General features: G+C 38.6%; 1 protein-coding gene across 5 annotated transcripts in view; it reads right to left on the bottom strand.

Moving 5' to 3' along the window:
• Positions 1–231: 231 nt before the first annotated feature.
• C1GALT1 (core 1 synthase, glycoprotein-N-acetylgalactosamine 3-beta-galactosyltransferase 1) overlaps positions 232–26567 on the bottom strand; it is a 64177-nt gene continuing 37841 nt past the window's right edge. For 2 of the 5 annotated variants that reach the window (XM_043871680.1, XM_043871684.1), the window contains one exon: positions 16431–21392. In XM_043871680.1, coding sequence (XP_043727615.1) covers positions 21174–21392 — 219 coding nt within the window. In that variant the 3' untranslated portion in view covers positions 16431–21173. Of the gene's footprint in view, positions 364–497; positions 578–11111; positions 14486–16191; positions 16264–16430; positions 21393–26567 lie in introns of those variants that run through there. The other 3 variants (XR_006334835.1, XM_043871681.1, XM_043871682.1) reach the window with 3 other exon arrangements.

The raw sequence follows: 26567 nt of genomic DNA, 5'->3' as shown, positions 1-26567 counted from the left end.
TCAGGAACTCTCTTCTTTGGAAAACCACCACTGTCTCTGAGGGTCTCAGCATTTCTCAGGCTTTAGCTATGAGAAAGGTTTCTAGCCATCCAGGTAGGCTGGCTCTGGGTGTGTCTCTTCTTCCTGGTGGGGCCAACTGCAGATCCAGGCCTGTTGAGAGTTAGGGTTTAAAGACCATATACACATATAACCGACAATTTTAATTTGACATAGAATCAGATCTCATGTTACCTGTTTGGATGCCCTTCAATTTCTCTAAACTTCTTGATGGCTCAATCTCCATGCAACGCTGGCCTGAAATCAGTACTCAGTGAACTTGCGGGGGAGGAGAATTTTGCCCTTTCCCCTCCTCAGTTCTTCTGGCTGGCAATGAAAATGACATAAGGCAGATTAACAGGAGAAAATTAAATTTATTACTTGTGTACAGGGAAACCACAAGAGCACAAAGAATTCAAAGATAACAAGGCAAGATAAAGTGTGTATATACATATACATACCATTCTGAACTCCAGAAGGGGAGGCTGGGGTTTGGGACCTTGAGGGGAAGTCCCAGGTGGCTCAGTGGTAAGGGACCTGCCTGCCAATACAGAAGACACAAGAGACGCGGGTTTGATCCCTGGATTGGGAAAATCCCCTGGAGAAGGAAATGGCAACCCACTCCAGTATTTGTGCCCAGGAAACTCCTATGGATGGAGGAGCCTGGCAGGTGTAGTCCTTGGGGTCACAGAGTCAGACACGACTGAGCACACAGTTATCCACCAAGGATCCTGGAGTACACATTCCTAAGTGTTTCCCTTCGTGCGTGTTAATAAGGCAATTCAGAGGAAGAGGAGAAGGATTAATGCTTTGTAAACAAATGTTTGCTGAGTCATCTAAAGATAATGTGACACAGAGAAGACTTTGATCAAAAGGGCTTCTTCCCTGTGACACTGCATGCATGCTTTCCTATAGTCATCTATGGTGATAGCTACTTCCTGGCATAAGCCTTCTATTTTAAATTCTTTAAGCAGTAAAGGGGAAGTTCAACCATTCTTCCTGAGTCTTTGAGGCTTGCTTGTTTTCAGCTCAAAATAATCCACATGCCAGAGCGGCACATCTTGGTGTGGTCTCCCCTGAACCCCATCAAACTCATTTATTCAACAAATGATGTAATCTCATAGTTTTGGGCCAGTAGGCCCTCACTCACTGTAAATATAATTTAAAACTCAAGGAGTGGATAAAACCAACTTTAACCATTCCCGCTGTATTAATCTTTTGAAAAAGAAAACTAGTAAGTAATATTGCTGCAGTGAAAAGGAAAAAAAGAGGAATGAGTGTTTTTTTTTTCTTTCCCTTTCCTGAGAACAAAGAAGATGAAGAGGACAGTGAACAAGCCTGATCCTAGCTTTTTACTTTAACTGCTTCTAACTCTGCATGTCTGTAACTACGTTTGCTACTCTGCCCCCTTAACTTTGCAGGAGCTACACTTCACATCTATTTTCCTTTGACTCTATGCTAAATGCATCCTGCATCTGGTGTTTAGCATTACAACACCCTTTCCCTTGTAGTTACATATCAGAAAGAAGGCCACAGAGCCACCAAACTGCTGGACTCAATTACTGGGTTACTGACGTCAGCCTATGACTGTCTTTAAAACAATCCAAGAGGAAGAAATTAAGATCCTAAGACCTTTGTTCTCATTACTGACTCCTAACTGTGAGCTCTTATCTTATATAAGCCCCTAGACTTCTCACAGTTGTTGAGGCATGAGCCTACTGTGTTCCCCTCTCCATCAGCTGAGAATTAAAGCCATCTTTCTATTTCCTCCAAACTCTGTCTCCACATATTTTATCTGGTGGTCAGAGAAAACCAAGATTTTGGCCAGCAGCAATATTAAACACAAGGGCCTGGGTGGTTGGGGCAGTTGGGGTGCCTGGGAGTTGCCGAGGAACAGGAAAGGCAGGAGCCTGTAGATGGCTTTGCCTCTGCCATTGCAGTCGGCTTCACTGTGCTTCTCCTGGCACCCCATGGGAAAGAGCCCCTTCAGAGAGGGAGAAGGCTGTTCTGACCAGTTTGGAGCAGATAACCATTCAGACAACCAACATTTATTGGACCTAAGATACAGGTCCAGATTGGTCAGAACAGCCTTCTCCCTGTGTGAAGGGGCTCTTTCCCATGGGGGGTCCCAGGAGAACCATTCAGACAACCAACATTTATTGACTATATCTTAGGTCCAAGGGCTTCCCTTGTGGCTCAGCTGGTAAAGAATCCACCTGCAATGCAGGAGACCTGGGTTCGATCCCTGGGTTGGGAAGATCCCCTGGAGAAGGGAAAGGCTACCCACTCCAGTATTCTGGCCTGGAGAATTCCATGGACTGTATAGTCCATGGGGTTGCAAAGAGTCGGACATGACTGAGCGACTTTCATTTTCACTTTCACTTTAGGTCCAAGGCCTTGTCCTGGACACTGCAGGACACGGAAAGACACAGACCGAGTCCCTCCAGTCTAAGAAGTGCCAATCAATTTAATAGAAGATAAGAGGCATACACTAAACGATTCTAACAAGTGCCATGGGAGGGACAGGAAGACGTGGTGGGAGCAACTGAACTGAGCATGGGGAGACAAGGAGGACTTGGGCAGTTGGAGACACGTGCAAAGACAGCGAACACAGGCAGGAGGGAGGTGTGTTCTGCAAGCACCGCAGGGTCACTGAGAAGTAAGAGGCTGTCAGCAACGTTGGCAGGAAGCACAGGTTCTCTCCATCAAGTGAAGGAACTCCCCCAGTTCCTTGAGATTCAGTGTCTTCATCTATACAGTGTAAGGGTTAAACAACACAGGAGGTGAGAAACTAGGGTGATATGTTGTTACTTCCCCACATATTCCTCCAAAAATAAGTTGTCAATTACAATTCAACAGGGAAAGTGTGTCAGTTTTATTATTGGACAGCAGACCAGCCCACAACCAAGAATATATGTCTTCAATTCATTGGAAAATGTTTACTTCCCTCTCAGATGATCCACTAATTCTTTTGATGTTGGAGCAATTAAGAAACTTGAATTCTGAGTCCTCTGTTTATTGTCATTTGTTTTCCAGTTTATAAAAGCTTTGCCAAAAGGTAAGAAACATCTCTTTGGTGAATCTGGGGAAAACAGGCTTTTCTTTAAAAAAAGTTTCCTAAATTTATTTTTAAGAGCATTTTATTCTTTGACCCATAATCTACCAGAAACAGTAATTTTAAATATTTCCATTTATTATGTAAGATTTGTTTCCTTGTTGGTTTGTTCTATCCTCAAATAAGTCCTCTCAGGTTTGGAATGGACTTACTCGTTTGGGAACTCTTGAAGGTGATCTGTAGGGTCTGAGTACTATCTTTGAGATCCTATCTGCCTGAATTGGGGAGGAGGTCTTCTTGCTCTCACACAGCAGAAATCCCAGACTGATCAATGGGGCTCTTAAGTGACGTCCTGGAAGGGGATAGCCAGAACTGCCTGCACTAGGAAAACAGTAGCTCCTCCTGACTAAGCCTGATTTCATCCACATTTTAAGGATATTTAGGCAAGTCTTTCTCTTGATGTTTAGCCATCATGGACCAGAATCCCTGTTACGATGTACACCTTTTTCTTTTAAATGGCAGAATGTTATTTGCTAAGGGTAAAGAATTTCCTCTCTGTTCCACGTAATCTTCAGAGAGAAGGTATGCTGGAAGTTAGTTTTAAAGGAGGGTGATTTGAATGGCGTTGGCTTCAGACTACACTACAAAACTATAGTAATCAAAACAGTATGGTGCTGGCACAAAAATGGAAACACAGATCAATGGAACAGCATAGAAAGCCCAGAAAAATAAGCCCACACAACCATGAACAACCAGAGAAGCAAGATATAAAGTGGAGAAAAGACATTCTCTTCAGTAAGTGGTCCTGGGAAAACTGGACAGCTGTATATAAAAGAACATTCTCTAATACCATATACAAAAATAAACTCAAAATGGATCAAAGACCTAAATGTAAAGCCAGACACTCTAGAACTCTTAGAGGAAAACATAGGCACAACACTCTTTGACATAAATTGCAGCAGTATCTTTTTGGATTCACCTCCTCGAGTAATGAAAATAAAAAACAAAAAATTAACAAGTGGGACTGAATTAATCTTAAAAGTTTCTGCACAGCAAAGGAAACCATAAACAAAATGGAAAGACAATCCACAAAATGGGAGAAAATATTTGCAAATAAAGTGATGGACAAGGGATTAATCTCCCAAATATACAAAGAGCTCATTCAGCTCTATGTTAAAAATAAACAACAACCCAATTCTAAAAAGTGGGAAGAAGATCTAAATAGACATTTCTCCAAAGAAGACACACAGATGGCCATAAAACACATGAAAAAGTGCTCAATATCACTAATTACCAGAGAAACGTAAATCAAAATTACAGTGAGGCATCACCTCATAACAGTCAAAAAAGGCATCATCAAAAAAAAAAAAAAAAGTCTATAAATAATAAATGCTGGAGAGGGTGTAGATAAAAGGAGAGCCTCCTACACGGTTGGTGGGAATGTCAGTTGGTACAACCACTGTGGAGAACAGTACGACAGTACCTTAAAAAACCACCATGTGATCCAGCAATCCCACTCCTGGGCATATGTCTGGAGAAAACTATAACCCAAAAATATACACGCACCCCAAAGTTCACTGTGGCTCTATTTACAATAGCCAAGACATGGAAGCAAGCTAGATGTCCACTGGCAGAGGAATGGACAAGGGAGATGTGGTACACATATACAGTGGAATACTTTGCTGTCGTGTAGTCACCAAGTCGTGTTCACTCAGCCATAAGAAAGAATGAAATAACGCCATTTGTAGCCATGTGGATGCCCCTAGAGATTACCACACTAAGTGACGTAAGAGGCTGAGAAAGACAAATATATGAAATCACTCATATGTGGAAACTAATTAAAGCAAGATACAGATGAACTTGTTTACAAAACAGACACAGAAGTACAGATGCTGAAAGTAAAACCTGACAGTGATCAAACGGGAAACATGGTGGGGGGCAACCCAGGAGCTTGGGATGAACATAAACACACCACCATATGTTAGTATAAGATAACCAGTGAGGGTCTATGTACAGCACAGGTGACGCTGCTCGACATTCTGTGACAGCCTATACAAGGCAAAGAATCCAAAACAGATTGAATATGTTTATCTGTACAACTGAATCACTGGGCTGTACCCCTGAAACTAGTACAACACTGTAAATCAACTACACTTCAACAAAATTAAACTACCAAAAAAATAAAGAAGGGTGAATTGGGCATTGTGGGAAATGAATCTGGGAGGAAGAGCAGGGAATAAATAGGGACAGAACTGCCTCTGCAACTGTTTAGCTCTGTGACCTTTAGAAAGTACTTTGTTCTTCAGTGCTTGGGTTCTATCTGAGAGGATGAACGAATGACACATTCCCGGTGCTTCACAAAACACCAGTTCCCGAGAAGGCACTTGCTCTCTGGGTGTTTGGGACTTTGCAGTTGACTTTGGGTGAATGCCTTCTACTTTGTTCAAAGCGCTGCGCTTTAAACTACAGATAGGACAACAAACAAAAGGGAGATGGCTGCTTTTTTCAGGGAGCTCACATACAATTTTCTGTGTATTGAATCACTTCTAAATTGGTTAAGTGGAGAGGGTTCTTGGGAAGAAGTTATGACACTCCAAATGGTAAGTCTGTAAGATTTTTAAACAAAGAGATCTTGTCTCTATATAGCTCTAGATAACTAGGGTGTGTGTTCTGATATGTGGAGTTAGCATATTTATTAAAAGTTGTGTGAACTGATTATTCTAAGCATTTTCAGAGACCCTGGGAGCTGTATCCTTCATCAGATCCTCTGCAATTTTTATAAAAAGTGAGTGCTGGGACTTCCCTGGTGGTCCAGTGGCTAAGCATCCAAGCTCCCAATGCAGGGGGCCTGAGTTCAATTCCTGGTCAGGGAACTAGGTCCCACATGCTGTGACTAAGACCTGGCACAGTCAATTAAATAAATAAAAATAAATATAACTTACAAAAAAAAAAAAAAGTGAGTGCTATTTTGACTACTCTCTCTCTTCCCTCATCCCTCCTCACAGACTCATTGTTGTTGTTCAGTCACCCAGTCGTGTCCAACTGTTTGGTACCTCATGGACTGCAATACGCCAGGCTTCCCTGTCCTTCACTATCTCCCAGAGTTTGCTCAAACTCACGTCCATTGAGTCGGTGATGCCATACAACCATCTCATCCTGTGCTCCCTTCTCCTGCTCTCAATCGTTCCCAGCATCAGTGTCTTTTCCAATGAGTCAGCTCTTTGCATCAGGTGGCCAAAGTATTGGAACTTCAGCTTCAGCATCAGTCCTTCCAATGAATATTCAGGATTTCTTTTAGGACTGACTGGTGTGATCTCCTTGCAGTCCAAGGGACTCTCAAGAATCTACTCCAATATCACAGTTCAAAAGCATCAATTCTTCGGCGCTCAGCCTTCTTTATAGTCCAACTCTCACATCCATACATGATTGCTGGAAAAACCATAGCCTTGACTAAATGGACCTTTGTCAGCAAAGTGATGTCTCTGCTTTTTAATACACTGTCTAGGTTTGTCATAGCTTTTCTTCCAACAGACCCATTACTTCCCAATTTATACGCAAATACACATTTTACAGACAAAGTTGTTTTTCAATTAGAAAGTTGTAGACGTGTTTTCTCCAGTTTATCTCTTTACTTAATATTGCTTTGTGTACAGTTAGAAATGCTTTCAGGTGCAAGCAATAGAAGATACAATAGTAATCTAATTATCTCACGTAACAAGTCTACTAATAACAGTTCCAGGGCTGGCACAGTTCAGAGGTCATCAGGGTCCCAGGCTTGCTTTCTTTCTATCCTACTGTCTCAGCACGTCAGCTTCGTACCTTAGAGCTCATAGCCATGACTGATGCTGTTCCCTGGAGCACATCCTCTCACCATCACATTTAAGAATGGCACCAGACAGCTCTCCTGTTGCCTCGTCTTTGTTTTCTGGGAGAAAAATCCTTCCTAGAAACTCCACACCATGGTAGAGTCTCCTTATATGTGTCTGGCCAGAACTGTGTTACTGGTTGCCTCTAGCTGCAAGGAGATAGGAAGGTTTTTGAGGAAGTGTAATGGGATAGCGTGGCTAGAGTATAAAATTGAGATGACTATGATTTATCCCCTAAGGTAAGGCACATAGCTACTGGAACAGAACTGGGACTCTGTTGTAAATGAAGTAGTGGATGGTTGTCACAGAGACAACAATTGTGCCTGCCCCAGCCCTGGGTGGACTCTGACACAGGTGTGCAGGGACCACGATTTAAACCAGGGGTTCTCAAACATCACCTGGTTACATCAGAATCCATCCAAGGAGGTTTAAAAAGTGCTAGGGGTGCATTTCTATGCTCACTGCCACATTGTTTACAACAGCCAAGGTATGAAGGCAACCTAAGTGCTCATCAATAGATGAATAAAGAAGATGCAGTATATATACACAATGGACTACTACTCATCCAAAAAAAAAAAAAAAATGAAATCTTGCCATTTGTGGCAACATAGATTGACTAGAGGGTATTAAGTGAAATAAGTCAGACAAAGACAAATATCATATGATTCACTTACAGTGGGAATCTAAAAAACCAAAGCAAATGAACAAACAGAAATAGTCACAGATAAAAGAGAATGAACAGATGGTTGCCAGAGCAGAAGGTGGGGGATGAGGGAAATAGGTGCAGGAGATTAACAGGTAACTAATTTCCAGCTACAAAAATATGAGTTCTGTGTATGAAACGTGTAATGATGTGGTGAGTAGAGTCAATAACCATGTAGTATATTTGTATGGTGACAGATGGTAACTAGACCTATCACGGTGACCATTTTGCAATGCAGAGAAATACTGAATCATTATGTTGTATACCAAGAACTAAGAGAGTACAATAGAACAGCAATATTCAAAAACATGTAAACTCATAGAAAAAGAGAACAAGTAGCTGATACCAGAGGTAGTAGGTGTTGGGGAGGGGGAATTGGAGGAAGGCAGTCCAAAGGCACAAACCTCCAGTTATAAGACATGCAGACAGTAGGTACAACATGATAAAGATACCATTGCTATATGTCACAACTGAAACTTAAAAGTCCTAAGAGTTTTCACACAAGAAAAACAAATTTTTTTTTTCTATTTCTTTAATGTTGAGTCAACGTGAGATGATGGATGTTCACTAAATTTACTTTGGTCATCGTTTCATGATGTATATAAGTCCTTAAACTTATACAGGGCTATATTTAAATTACATCTCAATAAAATTGGAAGAAAAACAAACAGTAAATAAATAAGCCCTGTTACTAAAACTAAGTTTAAAAAAAAAGACAATTAAAAGTGCCAGAGGCCTGGACTGCAGTGACTCAGGACTGTGCCACAGGAATTTCAAAAGCTCATGAGGTGATTCTGGTGTGCACCAGGATGAAGAGCTCCCTGGACTCATCTCTTAGTTTCTGTGAACACCAGTCAGCAGTCTATGATGGTATTAGCATGCTAACAGCATTTGCCACATAGGATAGGTGTTTGGAGTGCAGGTACATAAAGCTCCAGCTCAAGTCAGCACATAATGATGCGTATGTTTTGGATCTCAGGCTACCCTCCCCTTCCGACAGACTGGTTTTAGAGGCAGATGCTAATTTTCTCCAAAGCAGCAGGGCTTTACAAAATAGTGAGGAGTAAACTTGTTGATTTTGGCTACTGTACTTGCTCTCTAGTGCTGCAGTAACAAATTACCACACATTTGTCAGCTTAAAACACCACCGATCTATAATCTCACAGTTCTATAGGTCAGAAATCCAGACAGGCTCCATGCTTGGGGTCTCCTATCCGGCGGCTTGGGTAAAAAATACACTTCAGGCTCACTGAGGATGATAGCACAACTCAGGCCCTCGCAGCTGAGGACTGAGACCCCGCTTTTCTTGCTGGATGTCAGCTGGGGTTTGCTCTGCTGCTAGAGGATGTGCACATTTATTTTCACGTGGTCCCCCTTAGCTTCAAAGCAACAACAGGGTGTCAAGTTTCATCCATGCTTCAGATCTGACGTCCTTTTCTACTCTGGTTGGAGAAAGCTCTCCATTCCTAAAGGCTCTTGTGATGACACTGTGTTTATCTGTATAATGCCAGATAATCTCCTTGCTTTAAGAAAGTAAACTATGATTTGGGCTTCGCAGGCGGCTCAGTGATAAAGACTCTGCCGGCCAATGCAGGCGATGTGGGTTGGATCCCTGGGTTGGGCAGATCCCCTAGAGGAGGGCATGGCAACCCACCCCAGTATTCTTGCCTGGAGAATCCCATGGACAGAGGAGCCTAGCAGGGTACAGTCCATGGGGTTGCAAAGGGTCAGACAGCACAGCACGGCAAACTATACTTCAGCACAACAGAATCACGGAAGTGCTATCTCCTCAGATTCACAGGTTCTGGGGGTTAGACTGGGACATTTTTGGAGAGGGGAGGCTGTTTTACAAACTCTATCTACTGTAACTGCCCATCTACTTCCCAGTTGAGGGCTCCCTTACCTCAGAGGCCCTCACCCATTCTTCAGTCGTGTTATCAGCGGGTATTCAGCAATCCTCAGGTATGTGCTAGTACCTCTCATGTCTTTTACTACAGCTCCAACAGGTATAATCTAGCTCGCGTATTAGGTAAAAACCAGGGCAGGAATGATGTCAGCTTCACATGTATGCCCTTTCATGGACACAGAGGAACAGCAGGCTGACCTGACCTCGAGGTGTCAGAGGTGTCAGGCAGTCAAGCCTGGAAATTCCAATCAGACACAACGTGATAAACAAAACAAAATGAAACAGTTCACCTCAAGGGCAAAACGAAGGACACTGACGGGTGAGCAACACCAGGGTTTCAGAGGTGGTTATGAAAGAAAACAATTTCAGAACCAAGTGGCCCCGGGCAACCTCCATGACCATCCTAGCCACACTGCAAAGGCAGCTCCCAACTTTCCTGCCTACTCAATTCAATCTGACTTTTCTCAGAAGCCCAGTTTGGTTCAGAACAGTACTCTTCTGAGCAAAGCATACCTGGGAGTTATTCAGAGCAATCTAAGGAGTTCTCGGGCAAGTATTGTTTTAGCTTCACTCTCAATCTTTAAACTGGGAATGTTTTAAAGCATTGAAAAATCAAAGCACAAAGGGTGAGAGAGTGGGAAGGTCTGGATACTCTTGAAGAGCCAAAAGAAAACAAAACGATAAAGGACTGAAGACAGAAGCCACAGGTGAGCTTTCATGGCCAGATTTTTACTGAGATTCTGTCGTGGATACCACTACAGTGGATCTGTGGTGAGGTGGGGTCCGGTCTCCCGTGCATGTCTGAGGCATCTGTTATTCCCCAGCTGCTGGGAGTGTGGGCAGCTGATGGTTCTCAATCAAGTTCCAAGAATTACCCTCAACTGAAGAGAGCTACCTTGTCCAAAATCATGCCGTCTCCTTGGGCAGTCCTTATCCAGTGATCAGCTAAATACAGGTTTCCTGGCTCTCCGAAAGTGGAGCGTTCCTATGAAAGCTTTCATAAGCTGAAATGGCATAAAGCAAAGAAGCAGTTACCTTAGGACACATCTTGCGAACAGATGCACAAAATAAACTGAGATGGAGTACAGATGCTCACAGACACAGTTCAAAACGAGGGTGGTGTGATGCTGAGATGCTGAGTGTAGTCCCTGGGGAAGGGCTTGGTGGTGCCACTCTCCCTCCTCTCGGGAGGGTGTGCTCTGTCTCTGTAACGGCTCTATCACAGCAAAATCAATGCTGTGGAATGGTATTTTCACTTTTCCTACCTTCTCCACAAAAGCAAAAGTCTTCTTTGGATTTTTTTGGGTTAACAAGTGAAAGTGAAAGTCACTCAAGTCGTGTCCAGCTCTTTGCGTCCCCATGGGCTCTACAGTCCATGGAATTCTCCAGGCCAGAATATTGGAGTGGGGAGCCTTTCCCTTCTCCAGGGGATCTTCCCAACCCAGGGATTGAACCCAGGTCTCCCACATTGCAGGCGGATTCTTTACCAGCTAAGTCACAAGGGAAGCCCAAGAATACTGGAGTGGGTAGCCTATCCCTTCTCCAGCAGATCTTCCCGACCCAGGCATCAAACCGGGGTCTTCTGCATTGCAGTTGGATTCTTTACCAACTGAGCTGTCGGGAAACAGGTACTAATATAGGTGTTTTGTAAAAGCAAAGTGGAGGAGAGCAACTTTTAAAGCGGGGGCTACCTGTATTGGTGTCTAAGGGCCAGGCAGCCTTGCCCCAAGTATACAGAATAAGAAAGACTGAAGGGCCCACCCTCCTCCAGGGGATCTTCCTGGAGAGTTTCCCTGTTCCCTCTCCCTAGGAGAGACTCTCAAGGCCACTTACCACCTAACTTTCTGCATGCTCCGCTCAGGTCAGCAGCAGATCCTCACAAGTCCCATTAACCCTGACAATAGACTGTTCACCAGAGATCTCCAAAGTGTGTGTGTGTGTGTACATGCACGCAAGTGGGTGCTGTGCTTAATTCAACAAAGAACGGGCAAATGATCTGGCAGTTTAACATATAACTTTTGTTGTACTTTAAAATTGCATTATGAGCTTTGATTTTGCTTTTTTAAAGCCTCAATTTCACCTACCAAAAATGGTACTGAAAGCTAACAATGAAAAGGTGAAAAATCCAGAGGCACAGAAATTGTGAATATATTTTGACTTTGTATGTTCAAGTCACATGCCTGATGTGATTTCAGCTTGACAGCACAGTTGACTGGAATTATTCACCAACACTCCCATTCACCACGCTGGTCTTGACCTTAGAGTGGGGAGATGAATTGAGAGCAAAAAATAAAATTACTAGTTGGAATTGTATGAGCATTAAATGATGTCCAGGAGACAATCGTACACCAAGAACTGTAAGAATAAAAAGAATATTGGGGGAAAATTGAATTACGTATTTAGTTGAAAATTAGAAAGACACTGAAGATTGAGAAAGCAAGAATTACGTCTCATTTATCTTTTTATCTCCCACAGAGGTTTGCAGAGAGTAGGTCATCTATAAATATTTGCTCAACTAAAAGGATCTAAGATTGTGACTTCATGACATACACCTTATAACTGTAACACCCCTGTCTGCTGTGGTTATAATCCAAGGGGTTTGGGCTAGGTTTACCCCCGAACACTCCTCCAGCCCTAAAGCAAGCCATCCTGTTATGCCAGTTTTTCTTATAGCCTAGTGTGCCTTGACTCTAGAAGCCGGATTGTTTCTTGTCAAGTTGTCATTCTTTCTCATGTGGAAGAAAATACTGACTGACGGGCTTAGAATTAGGGTATTGGGAGATCTGAAGTCTCTATTACCACACCTCAGCTTCCTGGGTGTGATTTTGACTTATATTAATCTAACAAAATAAATCAAATGTTTGCTGACCTTCTGTACACAGAATAGCTTAGGCTGAACCTTGGGAAGAATTACCTGTGGAGAGATGAAAGAGGTAACCATGACAGCTCTTAATTTTAACATGATATGCTATGGGGTGAGGTTGATTTTTAATTCTTAGGTGTGAGAAGTACAGTCACTTTTAGGGTGGAAATCACTAACATCCTTCCATTCTATCACATAAGGTGGAATATGCAGAAAACAGTGTCAAAGTAGACCAATCTACTTTAATTTTATTAAAAAAAACAAACAAACTGATGATAATAATTGTGCTTTTGGGTACAATCACTGCCTTATATTTTCACACCTTCTATTTTCCTTGCTTCGCTTATTTGAATTTCAGTAATGGCAAGAAGTCTGGGTAATTCCGCATCAAAAGTTCTAAATGCAAACAATTAAAAAAGAAAACCCTTGAAAAGATATTCTGATAAGTGAGTTTCAAATAATCTATGCAGTGATCTAGAGTTAATAGAGAGCAAATTTATTTACATTATTATGAGATAATCAATTAGCCCTAAATGAGGTCATTTGTGATCTTAAAATTCGTGAGCACCAAGTAATTTTTCATTTCGTCCCACTTTTAAGTCAGTAAAGGAAAGTGGGTCTTGGTGTTCTTTGAAACTTCAGACTCAGGTTAAATTTTACCACTCAGTTCTGCTTCACTTGTTGAGTCACTTGACTTCTGAACAGCTTTCCATTTGGTAAATCTGAGGATTCAGTAGCCGAAGAGTGTAAGGACAATAAAACATGAAAAGAAAGTCTAACGGTAAAATAATGAGACTCTCAGATGGAAAATAACACTAAATGTCATTATTACTTACAGATTGCAGAAATAGCAGGGCACATGTCTAATTTAGGATCACTAAGAAAACACAGGTGATTCACTCATTATTTCCCAATTCTTTTGTTCTGCTTCCACTTCTAAAATTTTGACACTTTAAAGAAGATGAAGATTTGAAAGTGGCTAATTTTTAAAGAGGAAAATGATGTAAATGAAGTTATCAAGTAACTTCTGTTACGTTTCAAGGTTGATGACTGTTATAGTGAAGTGAGCATATAGCTGGAATTGGATCCTAAGGCCAGTTTAAAACCCTTAATGCGGTGAGACAGAACAGGTACAGGTCTGAGCCTGCACCTTCACCTGGCTTCAGCAGCCTTCACCTGGCTTTGGCTGCTGCTGCTCCAACGGAATTTATTTAAGAATGAACAATACAGACTTCACCAGATACACTGAAGTTGGATTACTGGGTATTTCCACATGGGGATCACAAATCCAGATACAGTCCTCTGGGTAAAGATGGGATTTCCTCTGAAGACTTGGGCTTCCCTGGTGGCCCAGCTGGTAAAGAATTTGCCTGCAATGCAGGAGACCTGGGTTCAATCCCTGGATTGGGAAGATCCCCTGGAGAAGGGAAAAGCTACCCACTCCAGTATTCTGGCCTGGAGAATCCCATGGGGTCGCAAAGAGTTGGACACGACTGAGTGACTTTCACTTTCACAGATGACTTGGTATTTCCACATGGGGACCACAAATCCAGATCACACTCCTCTGGGTAAAGATGGGATTTCCTCTGAAGACAGTGAATGTTTCCCTGTCAGTTTCCCAGGGGAGGAGTCAGTTCTCCAGCAGGAAGTGCAGTGTGAGAGCTGTAACCTGGGGTGAAGGAAGAGCTTCTTTATTTAACACAGGGTAGATGTCAATTTGGTGGACACTCTATAAAAATGTAGTGGTATCTGGAATGCTTCTAGTGGGGGTGGTTCAGCTACCGCTGGTGCTTTGGAAAAAAGGCAAGGGAAAGACGGTCTGGTGAGCGGCGAGAGGATCCCAATCCTTCTAGGCAGCTCTCATAAATTATTCTCTGCACTTTTTCTTCTGATATTCTGGAACATCCAGGAACATCTGGTCTCTGCTCTGCTGCATAAGGGAGAGGACAAGTTCCTTCCTCAGGACCAAACACAGCGGTAGGTGGAAGTCACAGCACAAGACGACAGCACTCAGAGAAGCCGGGAACAGCCAACCAGAGGAGAATTCTCCACCTCACTGTTTCAAATAAAATAGAAAATACCTGTGATTCTGCTCCGGAGAGATACCTCTGCCACGATGAAAGTGAAAGTCGCCAGTCATGTCCGACTCTGTGACCCCATGGACTATACTCGTCTCCAGGCTAGAATCCTGGAGTGGGTAGCCTTTCCCTTCTCCAGGGGATCTTGCCAACCCAGGTCTCCCACACTGCAGGCAGATTCTTTATCAGCTGAGCCACAAAGGAAGCCCTTGGTGCCACAAGGGTGCCACGAAGAGCACTCAAAGCCTCGCACACCACTTTTGCCAGACGAGATGATACCAATTTGGGGTTAAAAACAGTAAGGCAGATTCTCACTGGTTTTCAAGTACCAAAAAAAAAAAAAAAATGCACCCATATTTTTGGAGGGGTAGGTTCTAGCAGGAAACATTTCCATACAAGAGAGAAAATTCTAGGATTCCGATGACATGTATTCTCTGCGTCCTTTCTATTAGTTCTAGGAAATTTTCTCTTCCTTCTCCTTTCTGTTGATTCTAGGAAAGTTTCTTCAGCTGTTGAGAGGGAACTGAAATTCACCAAAAACACGTGATCTAAAAAAAAAAATCTTTAAAACACATCTGCTGATAGGAAATGGGGGCAAAAACAAAAACAAAAAAGCCTAAAGAAACAAAAGTACTGCTGCCAATGGGAAGAAGAGAAAAAAAGCAAAGACATGGGATGAGAGAAGCAAAGAATAGGGAAAGGTTCAAAGAGCCAGAAATTCAAAGGCAGGAAGTGAGGGAAAATTCAGCCAGGTGATTGGTTGTAAAAATTAATTTTTATGAACAACAAATCATTTCTATTCCTAATTACTCTAAGCATATACCTTCATCTCGTCAAATAAAATTACTACATAAATCTTACCAGCATGAAAAAGTAACAAATAATACTTTAAAGAAAAAATTCAACTATTAAAATAATCAGACCTTTCTAGTCTTATCTCTCACACACATGTCCACTGAACAGTACAGTTACAAGGATGATATCCTTGCATAAAACTGAAGAAAAAAACGGAATCATCAGTTCTCTTTCAAACTCCTGTCTAGATTTTACCATTGCTCTACAATCTGACAACAACAACGGAAAGTGAAATTCAACCTCAATGTCACCAGGAATATGATTCCAGTGCTACAGGAATAGGAGGAGGAAAGACAAGGCAGTGAGCCTTCACATATGCCCAAGGCATGATTAAGCAGACGTGGGAAACAATATTATTACTATTTTTTTTACCTAGTAGGAGCAAAGAACTTCATAGATATAAATATCTTTGAAGTATATAAAATGTCTGTCATTCAGGTCAGCTCAAATATTACCTCCTCAGAGGTGTTCCCTGACACCCCACCCAGAAAATTCTTCTACCATATCACACTTTTTTTTCCCTAACACCACTCTGAAACACGGTGTTCCTTCATCTACTGCCTTGTTTATTGCCTAGCTGTAGAATTAAGGCCCTAGGAGAACAGAAACCTTATATATGTGGTTCACCTCTGTATTCCTAGTAGATTCTGGGCACAATTATTCAAATAAATAATTAGCTGAATAAATAAATTTCTCAAGTGTACATGACAGATAAAAGTATACCAAGAAATAGGAAAGCAATCTTTTCTTTTCATATGTTCTTTTCAGTATGTTCTTTCTATAACATATATGTATACCTATTAACATAGATACACAGATACACACTTACCTGGACAAAAGCATAGGTGTTTCTGTTTTTTCAATGTAGATTATTCAAAATCAGAGGTGGAATATTTTGTTGCTTTAAAGAAAAATAACATGTTGCAGTAAAAATTATTTAAGCCTATTTAAATTGCATAACTTTGATGGGAAAACTGTTTAATATTTTTGGTAAAATAACCCCAAAACTACCCATTAAAGAATGTTTCTCCCACAACTTTTACATCAGTTAAAAATAATCAGATAAAGCAGCTTTAAAATGGTAATTTATTTTATGCAGTTGTTTAAATCCATTGTTTAAAAATGTTCAAAAGGCACTTTAAAAAACATTTAAAAATACATTTTTTTCTGACTTTTTGGTGATCACTTAAAATAAGCAAGTCACCAGACATTTTAAAATCATTCATGATACTATTACGTTACATAATTTTTAAATTCCAAAACACAAGCATCCTCTGGGCAATATAACACACTGCTTAGCAGTAAGATTAGTTCCCCTCTAATAGTATACTTTATATATGGATCGCTGCAGGGCCCTGTAAAGTTATTTAAACTTCGCTGATATAAACTAAAAACTAGAGAGGTAAAGGAGTTGAAACTAGTTTTAGAGTTGGTTTCTCTAAAGAGAATTTATAAAATTTCTCATTCTAATCTGAACTAAAATTTCTATTTCAACTCCAATATATAAACATAAGCCATCTTTTTAATCAATAGAGGTTATATTTAGTACAACATAAACCACAGGTTGTCCCCCAGATTTCTTAAGTACGCTTCTGTCAAGCCTACTATAAATAAGCAGTGAAATGAGGGTGTTTTTTCTTGAGAAAAAGTGAAGTTGGGGAGTGGAAGAATCCAAATAATTTTAAATAGTTTTACTTCATTTAATTGAATATCTAAAATTAGTTTAAAATTGTAGACTTTTAAGTAGGTCAAGTATCCTGAGAGCCAGCAGGCATTATTCTTAGACAAACTTTTACTTACAATCTCATAGGGAAACAATATCAATAGGTATAAAATTATGTAAGTGATATATACAAACTCTAATCACAAAGAATAGCTGAATTAATCTTGTGAGGGCAGCATTAGGAGTAGTGAGAAAGTGGAAGTTAGTTATCAAAGAAATAAAGATGGGCAATAAATACAAAGAAATAGAAATTGTCAAAATTCTAAAGAAGTGAAATATTCTAAAGAAATGAAAATTTAAATGAATAAAAGGGTAGACGTCATCGAATCTATCAAATGAGGGATCTTTCAAGCCTCAATCTGGTAACAATACAGTATAACAGGCTCAAGGAAGTGAAAAATTAATACTCAAACAATTATGAAAATAACCAATTAGCAAATTTAATGTTCAAATTCAATCACCATACTTTTAAAAATATTAAAACCTGGTCAGTCATTTATTTCCAAATCTTCTTACATGTAACAGAAACTCCTCTGAAGTTTAAGGTATTTGAAAACAACTGAACTCTGGGAAAAAATCTGCTTTGTATCATCTACAAGCCTCCCACTTGAAATACAAGTATACTGTTATTGGAGAACAAAAGACAGCGAAGCCTGTTTAAGACCATACTAAAGTCATTTACCCAGAGGACAAAAATCTTCATGTAAAAGACAGTAAGTCATTATCCACATCAAATCTGGTTTTATGTGCTCTACTAAATACTTGGAGAGTTTTTTGCTTTACTACGTCCTATAGAACAGTCAGCTGATCCTTAAAGGTGATGAAATTTTGATAAAATTAGCAGAAAAACATTCTGCATATTATATAATAGTGCTTTACTGTCTCTATTGAAAAATTTTTTTACCACCAATTGTGGACATTTTTGATACCACATTTTGGTATGCTTTTAATGAATTAATGTGTACTTACTAGTAATTACTGAACATTTTCTGCCCTAATATGAAACTACTAAACTTCATATTTTACTGTGGGCCTTGATATTAGTCACCCTGAAGAAGCTAAAGGATTCTGTCAAATGAATGATTCACTGACCTTTTTATATTATCTTTAGTCTCTTACTAAATATATTTATATTATCTTTAGTCTTTTACTAATATAGTGTGATTCTATATTAGATCCATAGTATAGAACTACATTATATTATGCTGTATCTAAATTTTGAAAGATAACCACACTTATGGGGAAGTAATCCTCAGTGTGTTATAAGGATGATTTGCATATGATCACCAGGTTTAGGGGGGAATTGGAGGGCTTGTTTTAACATAATTATTTGCTTCTATCACTAGAGTTTCGGGATTCAGTAGGTCTGTGGTGAGACCCAGGACTCATTACTGACAAATTCCCAGGTGATGCTGACACTGCGGATTGGGACCACACTTTGAGAACTGGTGCCCAAGGGTATCTGGGAAGAATGCATACTTCTAGGTCCCAACAAAGAATCAAAATTTCTGGAATTGGGGTCTTGAAACCTCCATTTTATCAAGTTCCCAGGCAAGAGTATATGAAGCACAATTTATGGATCATTATGACAATTTTGGCTGGTTAATTTGATAACTACTGGCCAATGTATCAGATGTCACATGTCATTAAATAAAAATGGAAATAATGTTACATGATTAACCTCAAGGCTGACATGGTACAGAGAATACACAGGCTCTGAGTATTAATCTTAGCTCTGTTACTTACTAACTTTCTGACAGTGGAAAAATGACTAGTTCTCTGAGCCTCAGTTTTCTCATCTATAATATGGGAGTAACCCCTAATTTGTGAGGATTAACACCGAGTATCTAAGCACATTACCTGGTGTATAGTAGGCATCAAATAAAAACTAGCTATTACTTATTATAAGAAATGTATGAAATATTTCCCTTAATATATGATTTGATTAAAGCAGATTTCTCATTCATTTAAAATAAATATTTATACTCCAAGGTAAAGAATAATAAGAAAACTTTACACTTAGCATTCCATACTCTGGGACAAACAGTGTTCTTAAAAGTCATACACATATTCACTCATTTAATCCTCATAAAAATCCTGTGAGGTAGGTAGTATTCCTGTCCCTAGTCTACAGATGAGGAAATTGAGGCACAGAGTTAGGATTAAGTAAATTGCTCAAGGCTACAAAACTAGTGATGGAACAAGAATTTAAACCCAGGTGGTCTGACTCCAGACCCCAGGATTCATCACAATGCTGATTTTGTACGAGTCAATTTTAAGGTTTTTGGATGTTTATGGTAAACAATTTATAATTCTAGTACAGAAAAGTAGTGTATATGGACAGCAAGTAAATTCATATTCATAGCAAGGTAAAGAGTTGCTCAAAAAATAGAATGCCTTGAAAGTTTGGCAGCTGATATCACCAAGAAAATAACAAAAAAAAATTTAATAGGTAAAAACTAGTGTAAGTTTTCACTATGTTGACAGAGTAATCCATCATTAGCCACTAGGATGAACATCCTCTCAAATACACAATGCAAAGAGGTCTCGGTTTTGATATATTTTGGCACAATAAATATAAAATATTTAGCTAAGCAGCAGAATCAATGGCATAACAGCCACATAAAATTAGCATTATGATAAAACATAAGAGAAATGTAAATTATTTGTAACATTTAAGATAATCATATAGGAGGTGTATTCTGTTATGATACACTCAGATGATAATTGCTAAAAACAACTAAAATTTAACATTTTCTTTCCTTCCAGAAATTCTTTAAATAGAGGGTCACCAAAATTAGAATGAAACATTTATGTGTTTTTGATGACAGTCTTGAATGGGTATTCTGCTTTGTTCCAACTGTCCATTGACAAAAACAATCATCCTCAAGGAAGTCAGCATCAAAATTCAGTGTTATTCATAAATTAAGTATTTAGTCTTTTAATATTTGACACATTTCAGTTTGTTTAAGCATTCTGCATTTTTTACTGTTTTTAATTAACTCTGGTCAAAATCTTACAAATTATTTAGCCAGTGTAACTAACAGCCACCTCAGAACCTAAAAATGAATCTCAAACCTCTGCTTTAAACAAGTTATGAAAGGCACAAACAAGTTCTCAACTCTCAACAGAATGAGAAAGAAAGGAACTATAATTATGTAGTTGGACAGAGTTTTAAATAATCAGTTAAAAATGTAACTTAGTGATTCCTGAGAATAGCACTATTATAAGAAATGCATCTCCAAATAGCATTAAATTTACTATCATTAGCTACCCATAATTAACAATGGGTAAAACTAGGAATAAAATACTTAAAAATGCATGTTTATTGAATGCTATTAATGCTTTCAGTAAATAAATATTAATAGTTCAGAATGGCATTTGAGAATGGTTAAGCACATTTAGAAGGGACAGCGGGGACTCTGCAGAAGATTAACTATTAATTAGAGTGAAGTATATAATACAGTCAAGGCCCATGATAATTTCAAAACGTGGTTTTATTAATGCACTTCAGGACAAGTGCCATTCTTATTCTACCTTCTTCTGGAAGAAATACTACCAATTATAAATAGTCACAGCAAATTTTCATTAGACAAAAACTGTTCGTGTGTGTGTCAGGGGGTGGTTGGTTCATTTATATCATACTGCAAATATAAACTCATGTTCTGAGTCTACAGACAACACTGAGCAACAATATTTCCTTCTAAATTTTCTTTAAGGCAGATCTGTTTAGCATCGTGTGAGAGTTACTAACATGGTGCAGTGTAGTTTTAGCAAGTTTAACTTTTAATTTCCCAGTGAAAATAATACATGTGGTCAGGAATAGGCAACGAATCTCTTTTCTAGTCCCTCTGCCTGGTCACCATTTTAAAAACACAAGTTTTTCTTATACATATATATATTACTGTATCAAAACACATTTTAACAGACTTCACAGCGCACTTAAAGCTTCAGTTTACAGTCATTCATACGAAAGGTTTCTAATATGGAATGTTCACTTGGAAAGAATTCCTCACTGGGGTTCCAGTGTTCTATATCAGAAATGGAGAAGTTCTTCTTCAGTGCAATGCTAGACATTTTACCTCTTTTCATTTATGTTTTTCTTTCAAGGGCTCCTGATTTACTTTTTTATCTTCATTTTTGTATATCTGACTTACTTCCTTTAGCATCTTCTCAGGTAAGGCAGGTTGATATCTGTATAAATAACCATACGGACGAAGATGATAAACGAGGTATTCTAACTCATACATAGTTGTAGGATCAACATAGTGAAAAGAAACTGCAAGATCGGAACAGCAACCAGGACCCTAAAAAAGTAGCAGAAACAGGCATTATTAATAAATGGCATATTGTTACATACAATATTAAGATACTGATAAAAAAGGAAACACTAGTTTTAACAGAATCAAAGCATTAAAGCTCGCAAACTAAGCAGAACCACAAGCTTTATTAGACCCGTGAAAGAAACCAAGTGTTTTCAAACATGAAATTGCTGAAGTATATCTAACTGAAATAAAATTCTCTCATACCCTATAGATTAGCGCCCCTCCAAAAAAACCAAACGTAGAAAACCTTGAGACTTCTTTAAATGAAAGAGTCAGCTATACAAAGGACAAAGTTCTATTTCTCCAAGTTTTGCTTTCTCTTCATAATTTTCTCATTATAAATTTTTGCTTGGCTCTGCCTCAGAAAGACCTTTAGAACATTCAGTGGTTACAAAGCCTTGCCCAGAAGGGTATCTGCAAGCTAAAACTTCATCAATACATCAACCCAAACAATCTGGTATTTAAGAGAGGAAGTGCTAAGTCATACCTAGGTTTGAGCCCATATTTTGCCTACTAGTGTATAATCTGGGGCAAGCTACTTAATCTCTATAAGCTCCAATTTCCCCACATGCAAAAAAGATGGTTACTTAAAGGAGACAATGTGTATAAAATGGCTAGTACCATGCTTTCCCTGTAGTAAATGCTCAATAAATGTTAGCTTACACTGACAAAATAATCATATTCAGGTGGCCCTCAGTTAAACTTTTGTTCAGTTACATAATTCTCATAGATTTCTGAGCTGGCATGAGGGCAGTTAAAGAAGACAGAAACAAAATAACAACAAAAATACAAAAACAGAAAAGAATAAAAAAGGAATAAATTAGACAGAATTTTAAAAACTGGTCCCAGAATTAAGTAGTTAGTCACAAGGTCATTCTGGGGTCAAAATTGGCATCTGGAGACTGCTTCACTCAGATAACTGCAAGAAAACTTAAGACTACTGTCTTTGCAATGACTCATGGAGAAAAACAGTCAGGCAAGTTCCCAGAGAAGATTCATAGTGATCCACTAAAGCAAACATGTAATAATTCATGTTTGGAAGTATGCAGCTTACAATGCAGTAAAAATCATTAAGAAATCGTCCATTGTATTTTCTCTGACCTTTTTCTAAACTCGCCTTTGAAACAAAAACTGAATAGATAGGTTTCTTGGACCAACATGTAGACACTGAAAAATTATCTGGTGTCTACTTTTTACATTTTTAGGGAATTTAAAAATAGAAATAAATATGAAAAGTAAACAGATAAGTCAACTTGTGATTATCAAACCAGCTCTATCCAGTAGACATATGTGACCACAAAATGCAGCATACTTAAAAAGTAGAAAGAAATAGGTGACATTAATTTGAGTATGTTTTAACTGAATAAATCTATATTATTTTAATATTTAGACAGGTGATCAATATTTTCTAAATTATTGATGAAATCATTCTTTTTATTTGTGCTAAGTCCTTGAAATGATTTCTATTACTGGGCACATCTAAATTTCAGTAGTCATACTTCAAATACTCAATAGTCATATGTGGTTAGTAGCTACTATAGTGGCCAGCGCATAGTGGCCACTGAAGACCAGAACAAGAGTGGTTAATATTAAATTACCGGCTCCTCTCTGGAAGCAATTTTATATAACTCTGAAATATTATAATAATATTTTGCTTAGATTTACTGCAGTAATTATGTTACACTCCATTGTGCTGGTTTTTTTTTACTGGATGGCCAGAATAACTGCTTAATGATATCAGTTTTCAATTTATTATTTAGTTAATATTTATAAGCAATAAAAGGCAATATAATAAAATAGCTATAATCCTTAGAAACAAAGTACCTAGTTCTTTGCATATGATTATGGATACTCCCAAAACTCAACAGAGTCAAGTGAAAAATAATCAGAAATAAAAAAACCCAGGAACAGAGCCAGATTTTAAAGATGCTTAGGGAAAAAAAAAGCTTTCATATATATATACCCATATACACACTCGTTTAAAAGTGTTAAGCAAAGAAACCAATTAGAAGAGTAACAAAAATACTAAAAACCTAAGGAGATACTTAAGAAATAAAGATTTACTTGAAGAAAACTACAAAAATTTACTAAGGGACCTAAAATGAAATTTAAAAAATAATGGGCAAAGATATCCATTATTTCTAAAGTAATTAGTTTATGCACAAGTATAGAATTTGAGAGTTGCCAAAACAATTTAAAAGAAAAAGAGAGGGAGCAATAAAGGAGAAAAGACACAGTCTTAGATTAATAATTTGAAGAATTTGTAAAGCTACAAGGTTCAAAACAATATGGTGCTAAGCCAAAACCAAATAGAACAGTGGAACAGAACTGAAATCTCAGATACTGACCCGACTGTAAGTAATGCTATGGTGGTGGTGGTGGTGGTTTAGTCACTAAGTTGTGTAAGTTGTGTCCGACTCCTGCGACCCCATGGACTGTAGCCAGCCAGGCTTCTCTGTCCGTGGGATTTTCCAAGCAAAAATACTGGAGTGGATTGCCATTTCCTTCTCCAGGGGATCTGCCCGACCCAGGAGTCGAACCCGAGTCTCCCGCACTGCAGGCAGATTCCTTCACCAACTGAGCTATGAGGGAAGTCCAAGTAATGCTATAGTGAATGATAATAATGGAGGTATTTTTAAATCAGCAGTGAAAAAAGGGCTATTAATAAATGGTACTGGAATAATTAGTTAACAATTTGGAAAAATCAGGAGTTCTCTACATCAACCATATACACTAGTAAGTTTCAAATGGATTAGAGTTAATATAAATAAAACTGAAGAATTAATATGCTAAAACCATATTTGATCATTTCTGACCTATAAAAAAGGCAATTTCACACACAGAGGAATGTTTTTTAGTGTTTGAAAATCCACTATATTTTAAATCCACTGTATTATGACTGACTTCAAATTTTCTTGTGAGAAAAAATCAACTGCTAGGGAATAGACTGTAGCCCTAGGGAAAAGATTTCATTCCTAGGAACAGATTCACTTCTAAGGAAGTGAGAAGGGAGTGTGAAAGGAAACTGCATGAAAAGTTCTGAACGACTAACATAAGAACATAACTTTTTGATTAACTACACTATTTCACACCCTAACCTGCTAGATAAAATTTGCTTTTTCGGAGCTTCTTTTTTTTTAAAAAATTAGAGTATAACTGCTTTATAATGTTGAATTGTAGACGAAATTTTTCTGCACTGTATTTTTAGTGACTATAAAGGAGAGAAAGCAAGTATGTAAGAGATTCAGGACAGCTTTGAAAACAGCGACTCCCTTAGGGAGAAGACAATTCATTAAATGATGAATAATAACAGAAGGGTGGTTTCACTTTGGGTTTATATAGAACCTTCTGAGAGAGAAGGGGCAAAATTAGGCTGGGTCAATTTTGGAACTTACCAGTCTGTTTTACAGTTTTTAAAATAACTCATAAATTTTTAGAGAATAAATGTAAATTTTCCCACCCATTTAAAAAGCTAGTAAAATTCAAATAAGATATGTGCCTGGATGGGAGGAGGGTTTGGGGGAGAATGGATACATGTATATGTACGGGTGAGTCCCTCTGCTGTTCACCTGAAATGATCACAACATTGTTAATCAGTTATATCCCAATGCCAAACAGAAAGTTCAAAAGAAAAAAATCCACGATACAACTAAAAATAAATAAAATATGTGCTCTGTAAATATTTGTTAATATAAACTATATTGTTAGGGATACCTTATTTGCAGGTGGGAACTGTTGGCAGTGCTTTTAAAGGCAAAGTGGGGTATTTTACTGGTTAAAAATAATAACAATTATTATGCTCCTTTGCTATTACTGTTGTGTGTATCCAACATCAAAAACTCTTGGTGAAATCTTACATGCATTTAGGTGTTTTCATTATTATGCATTTGTAATGTTCTTGAGTTTAGGTATATTTTTGTACAGTAGGGGTGCAGAATTGAGAAGGGAAGAGGTCAAGTAATCCTGGATGGCTTAAGAAAACTTTGCACCGAAAAAGCATCCCAAAACTAAACCAAAACCAAAACAGACTATCAAAAGGCAGACTTGGGAATACACGTGTTTTACAGTTTAGGAAATTCTTGCGTCTATAATAGCAGTAAGATGCTAGCATATGGATTCAAAGAATCTCATTACATAAAACTGAACTTTAAAATGTTTGTTTATTCAAATGGAATTTATCCCAACAAAAGAATATTTATTCTAACATACTCTACCCTCCTTTGGGGAGCACATATAACGTTAATCAGACAGCAGTGGCCATGATAGAAATAATAAGAGCTTTTAAAATCAGAGAGGGATTGCAAATACTGCCAAGGCTACTCATCAGGACAGTCAAGTTACGTGACTCTCTTGAGTCTGTTTTGTCACTTGTTAAATGTAGGTTTACCGTTAAGGATTAGCTATCACTTCTGTGTAAGTACCAGGAACACACTGGTGGTTGAGAGCTGAAAAAGCAGTAATTTGCTTTAAAACTTCCTTTTAAAGCTGAAAACTTAAAAGCTCGGGTCAGATGTTCCAGGTCAAGGTTTGAAACTTCAGTGCTATTGACATTTTGGGCTGGATAATGCTCCGCTGTGAGGGGCTGTCCTGTGCACTGTGGAATATTCAGCATCTAGTAAGTTTACAACCTTGTGGATTTCTACCCATTAGATGCCAGTCGCAACCACTAAGTAAACAACCAAAAAGGCCTCTAGATTTTCCCAAGTGTCCTCTGGGAGGCAAAAAAGAGCCCCTGGCTGAGAACAGCTGTTTTAGATGGTGATTTGAAAACAATGGCTTGTAATGAAGAGAACAGTACCATAAAGTGTATTATTGGTTATCTTAGAGCCAGAGAAAAGGTAAACAGAACCAGTGACTTGCCTCAAGACATTAATCAATAACAGAACTGAGTCTAAAAGCTAGACTTTCAATGTATGACAATACCCACTGAAATGTTGTGAAGTAATTAGCCTCCAACTAATAAAAAATAAATAAATAAAATAAAATAAAATGGAAAAAAAAAAAAAAAGATAAAAGCTAGACTCTGTGATTCCTGGTCTCCAGTCAATTATTAGTGCAATGCTCATATAGTGAAAAACTGGCAACAGCTTACTAAATATATACAGGCAGGAGGATGGGTAAGTTACTGTATATTCATATATTAGATTATTATACAGC

Source organism: Cervus elaphus, chromosome 18 (genome assembly GCF_910594005.1).
Source record: "Cervus elaphus chromosome 18, mCerEla1.1, whole genome shotgun sequence".
NCBI lineage: Eukaryota > Metazoa > Chordata > Mammalia > Artiodactyla > Cervidae > Cervus > Cervus elaphus.
The sequence above is the reverse complement of the archived record's forward strand: the minus strand, read 5'-3'. Positions and strand labels throughout refer to the sequence as shown.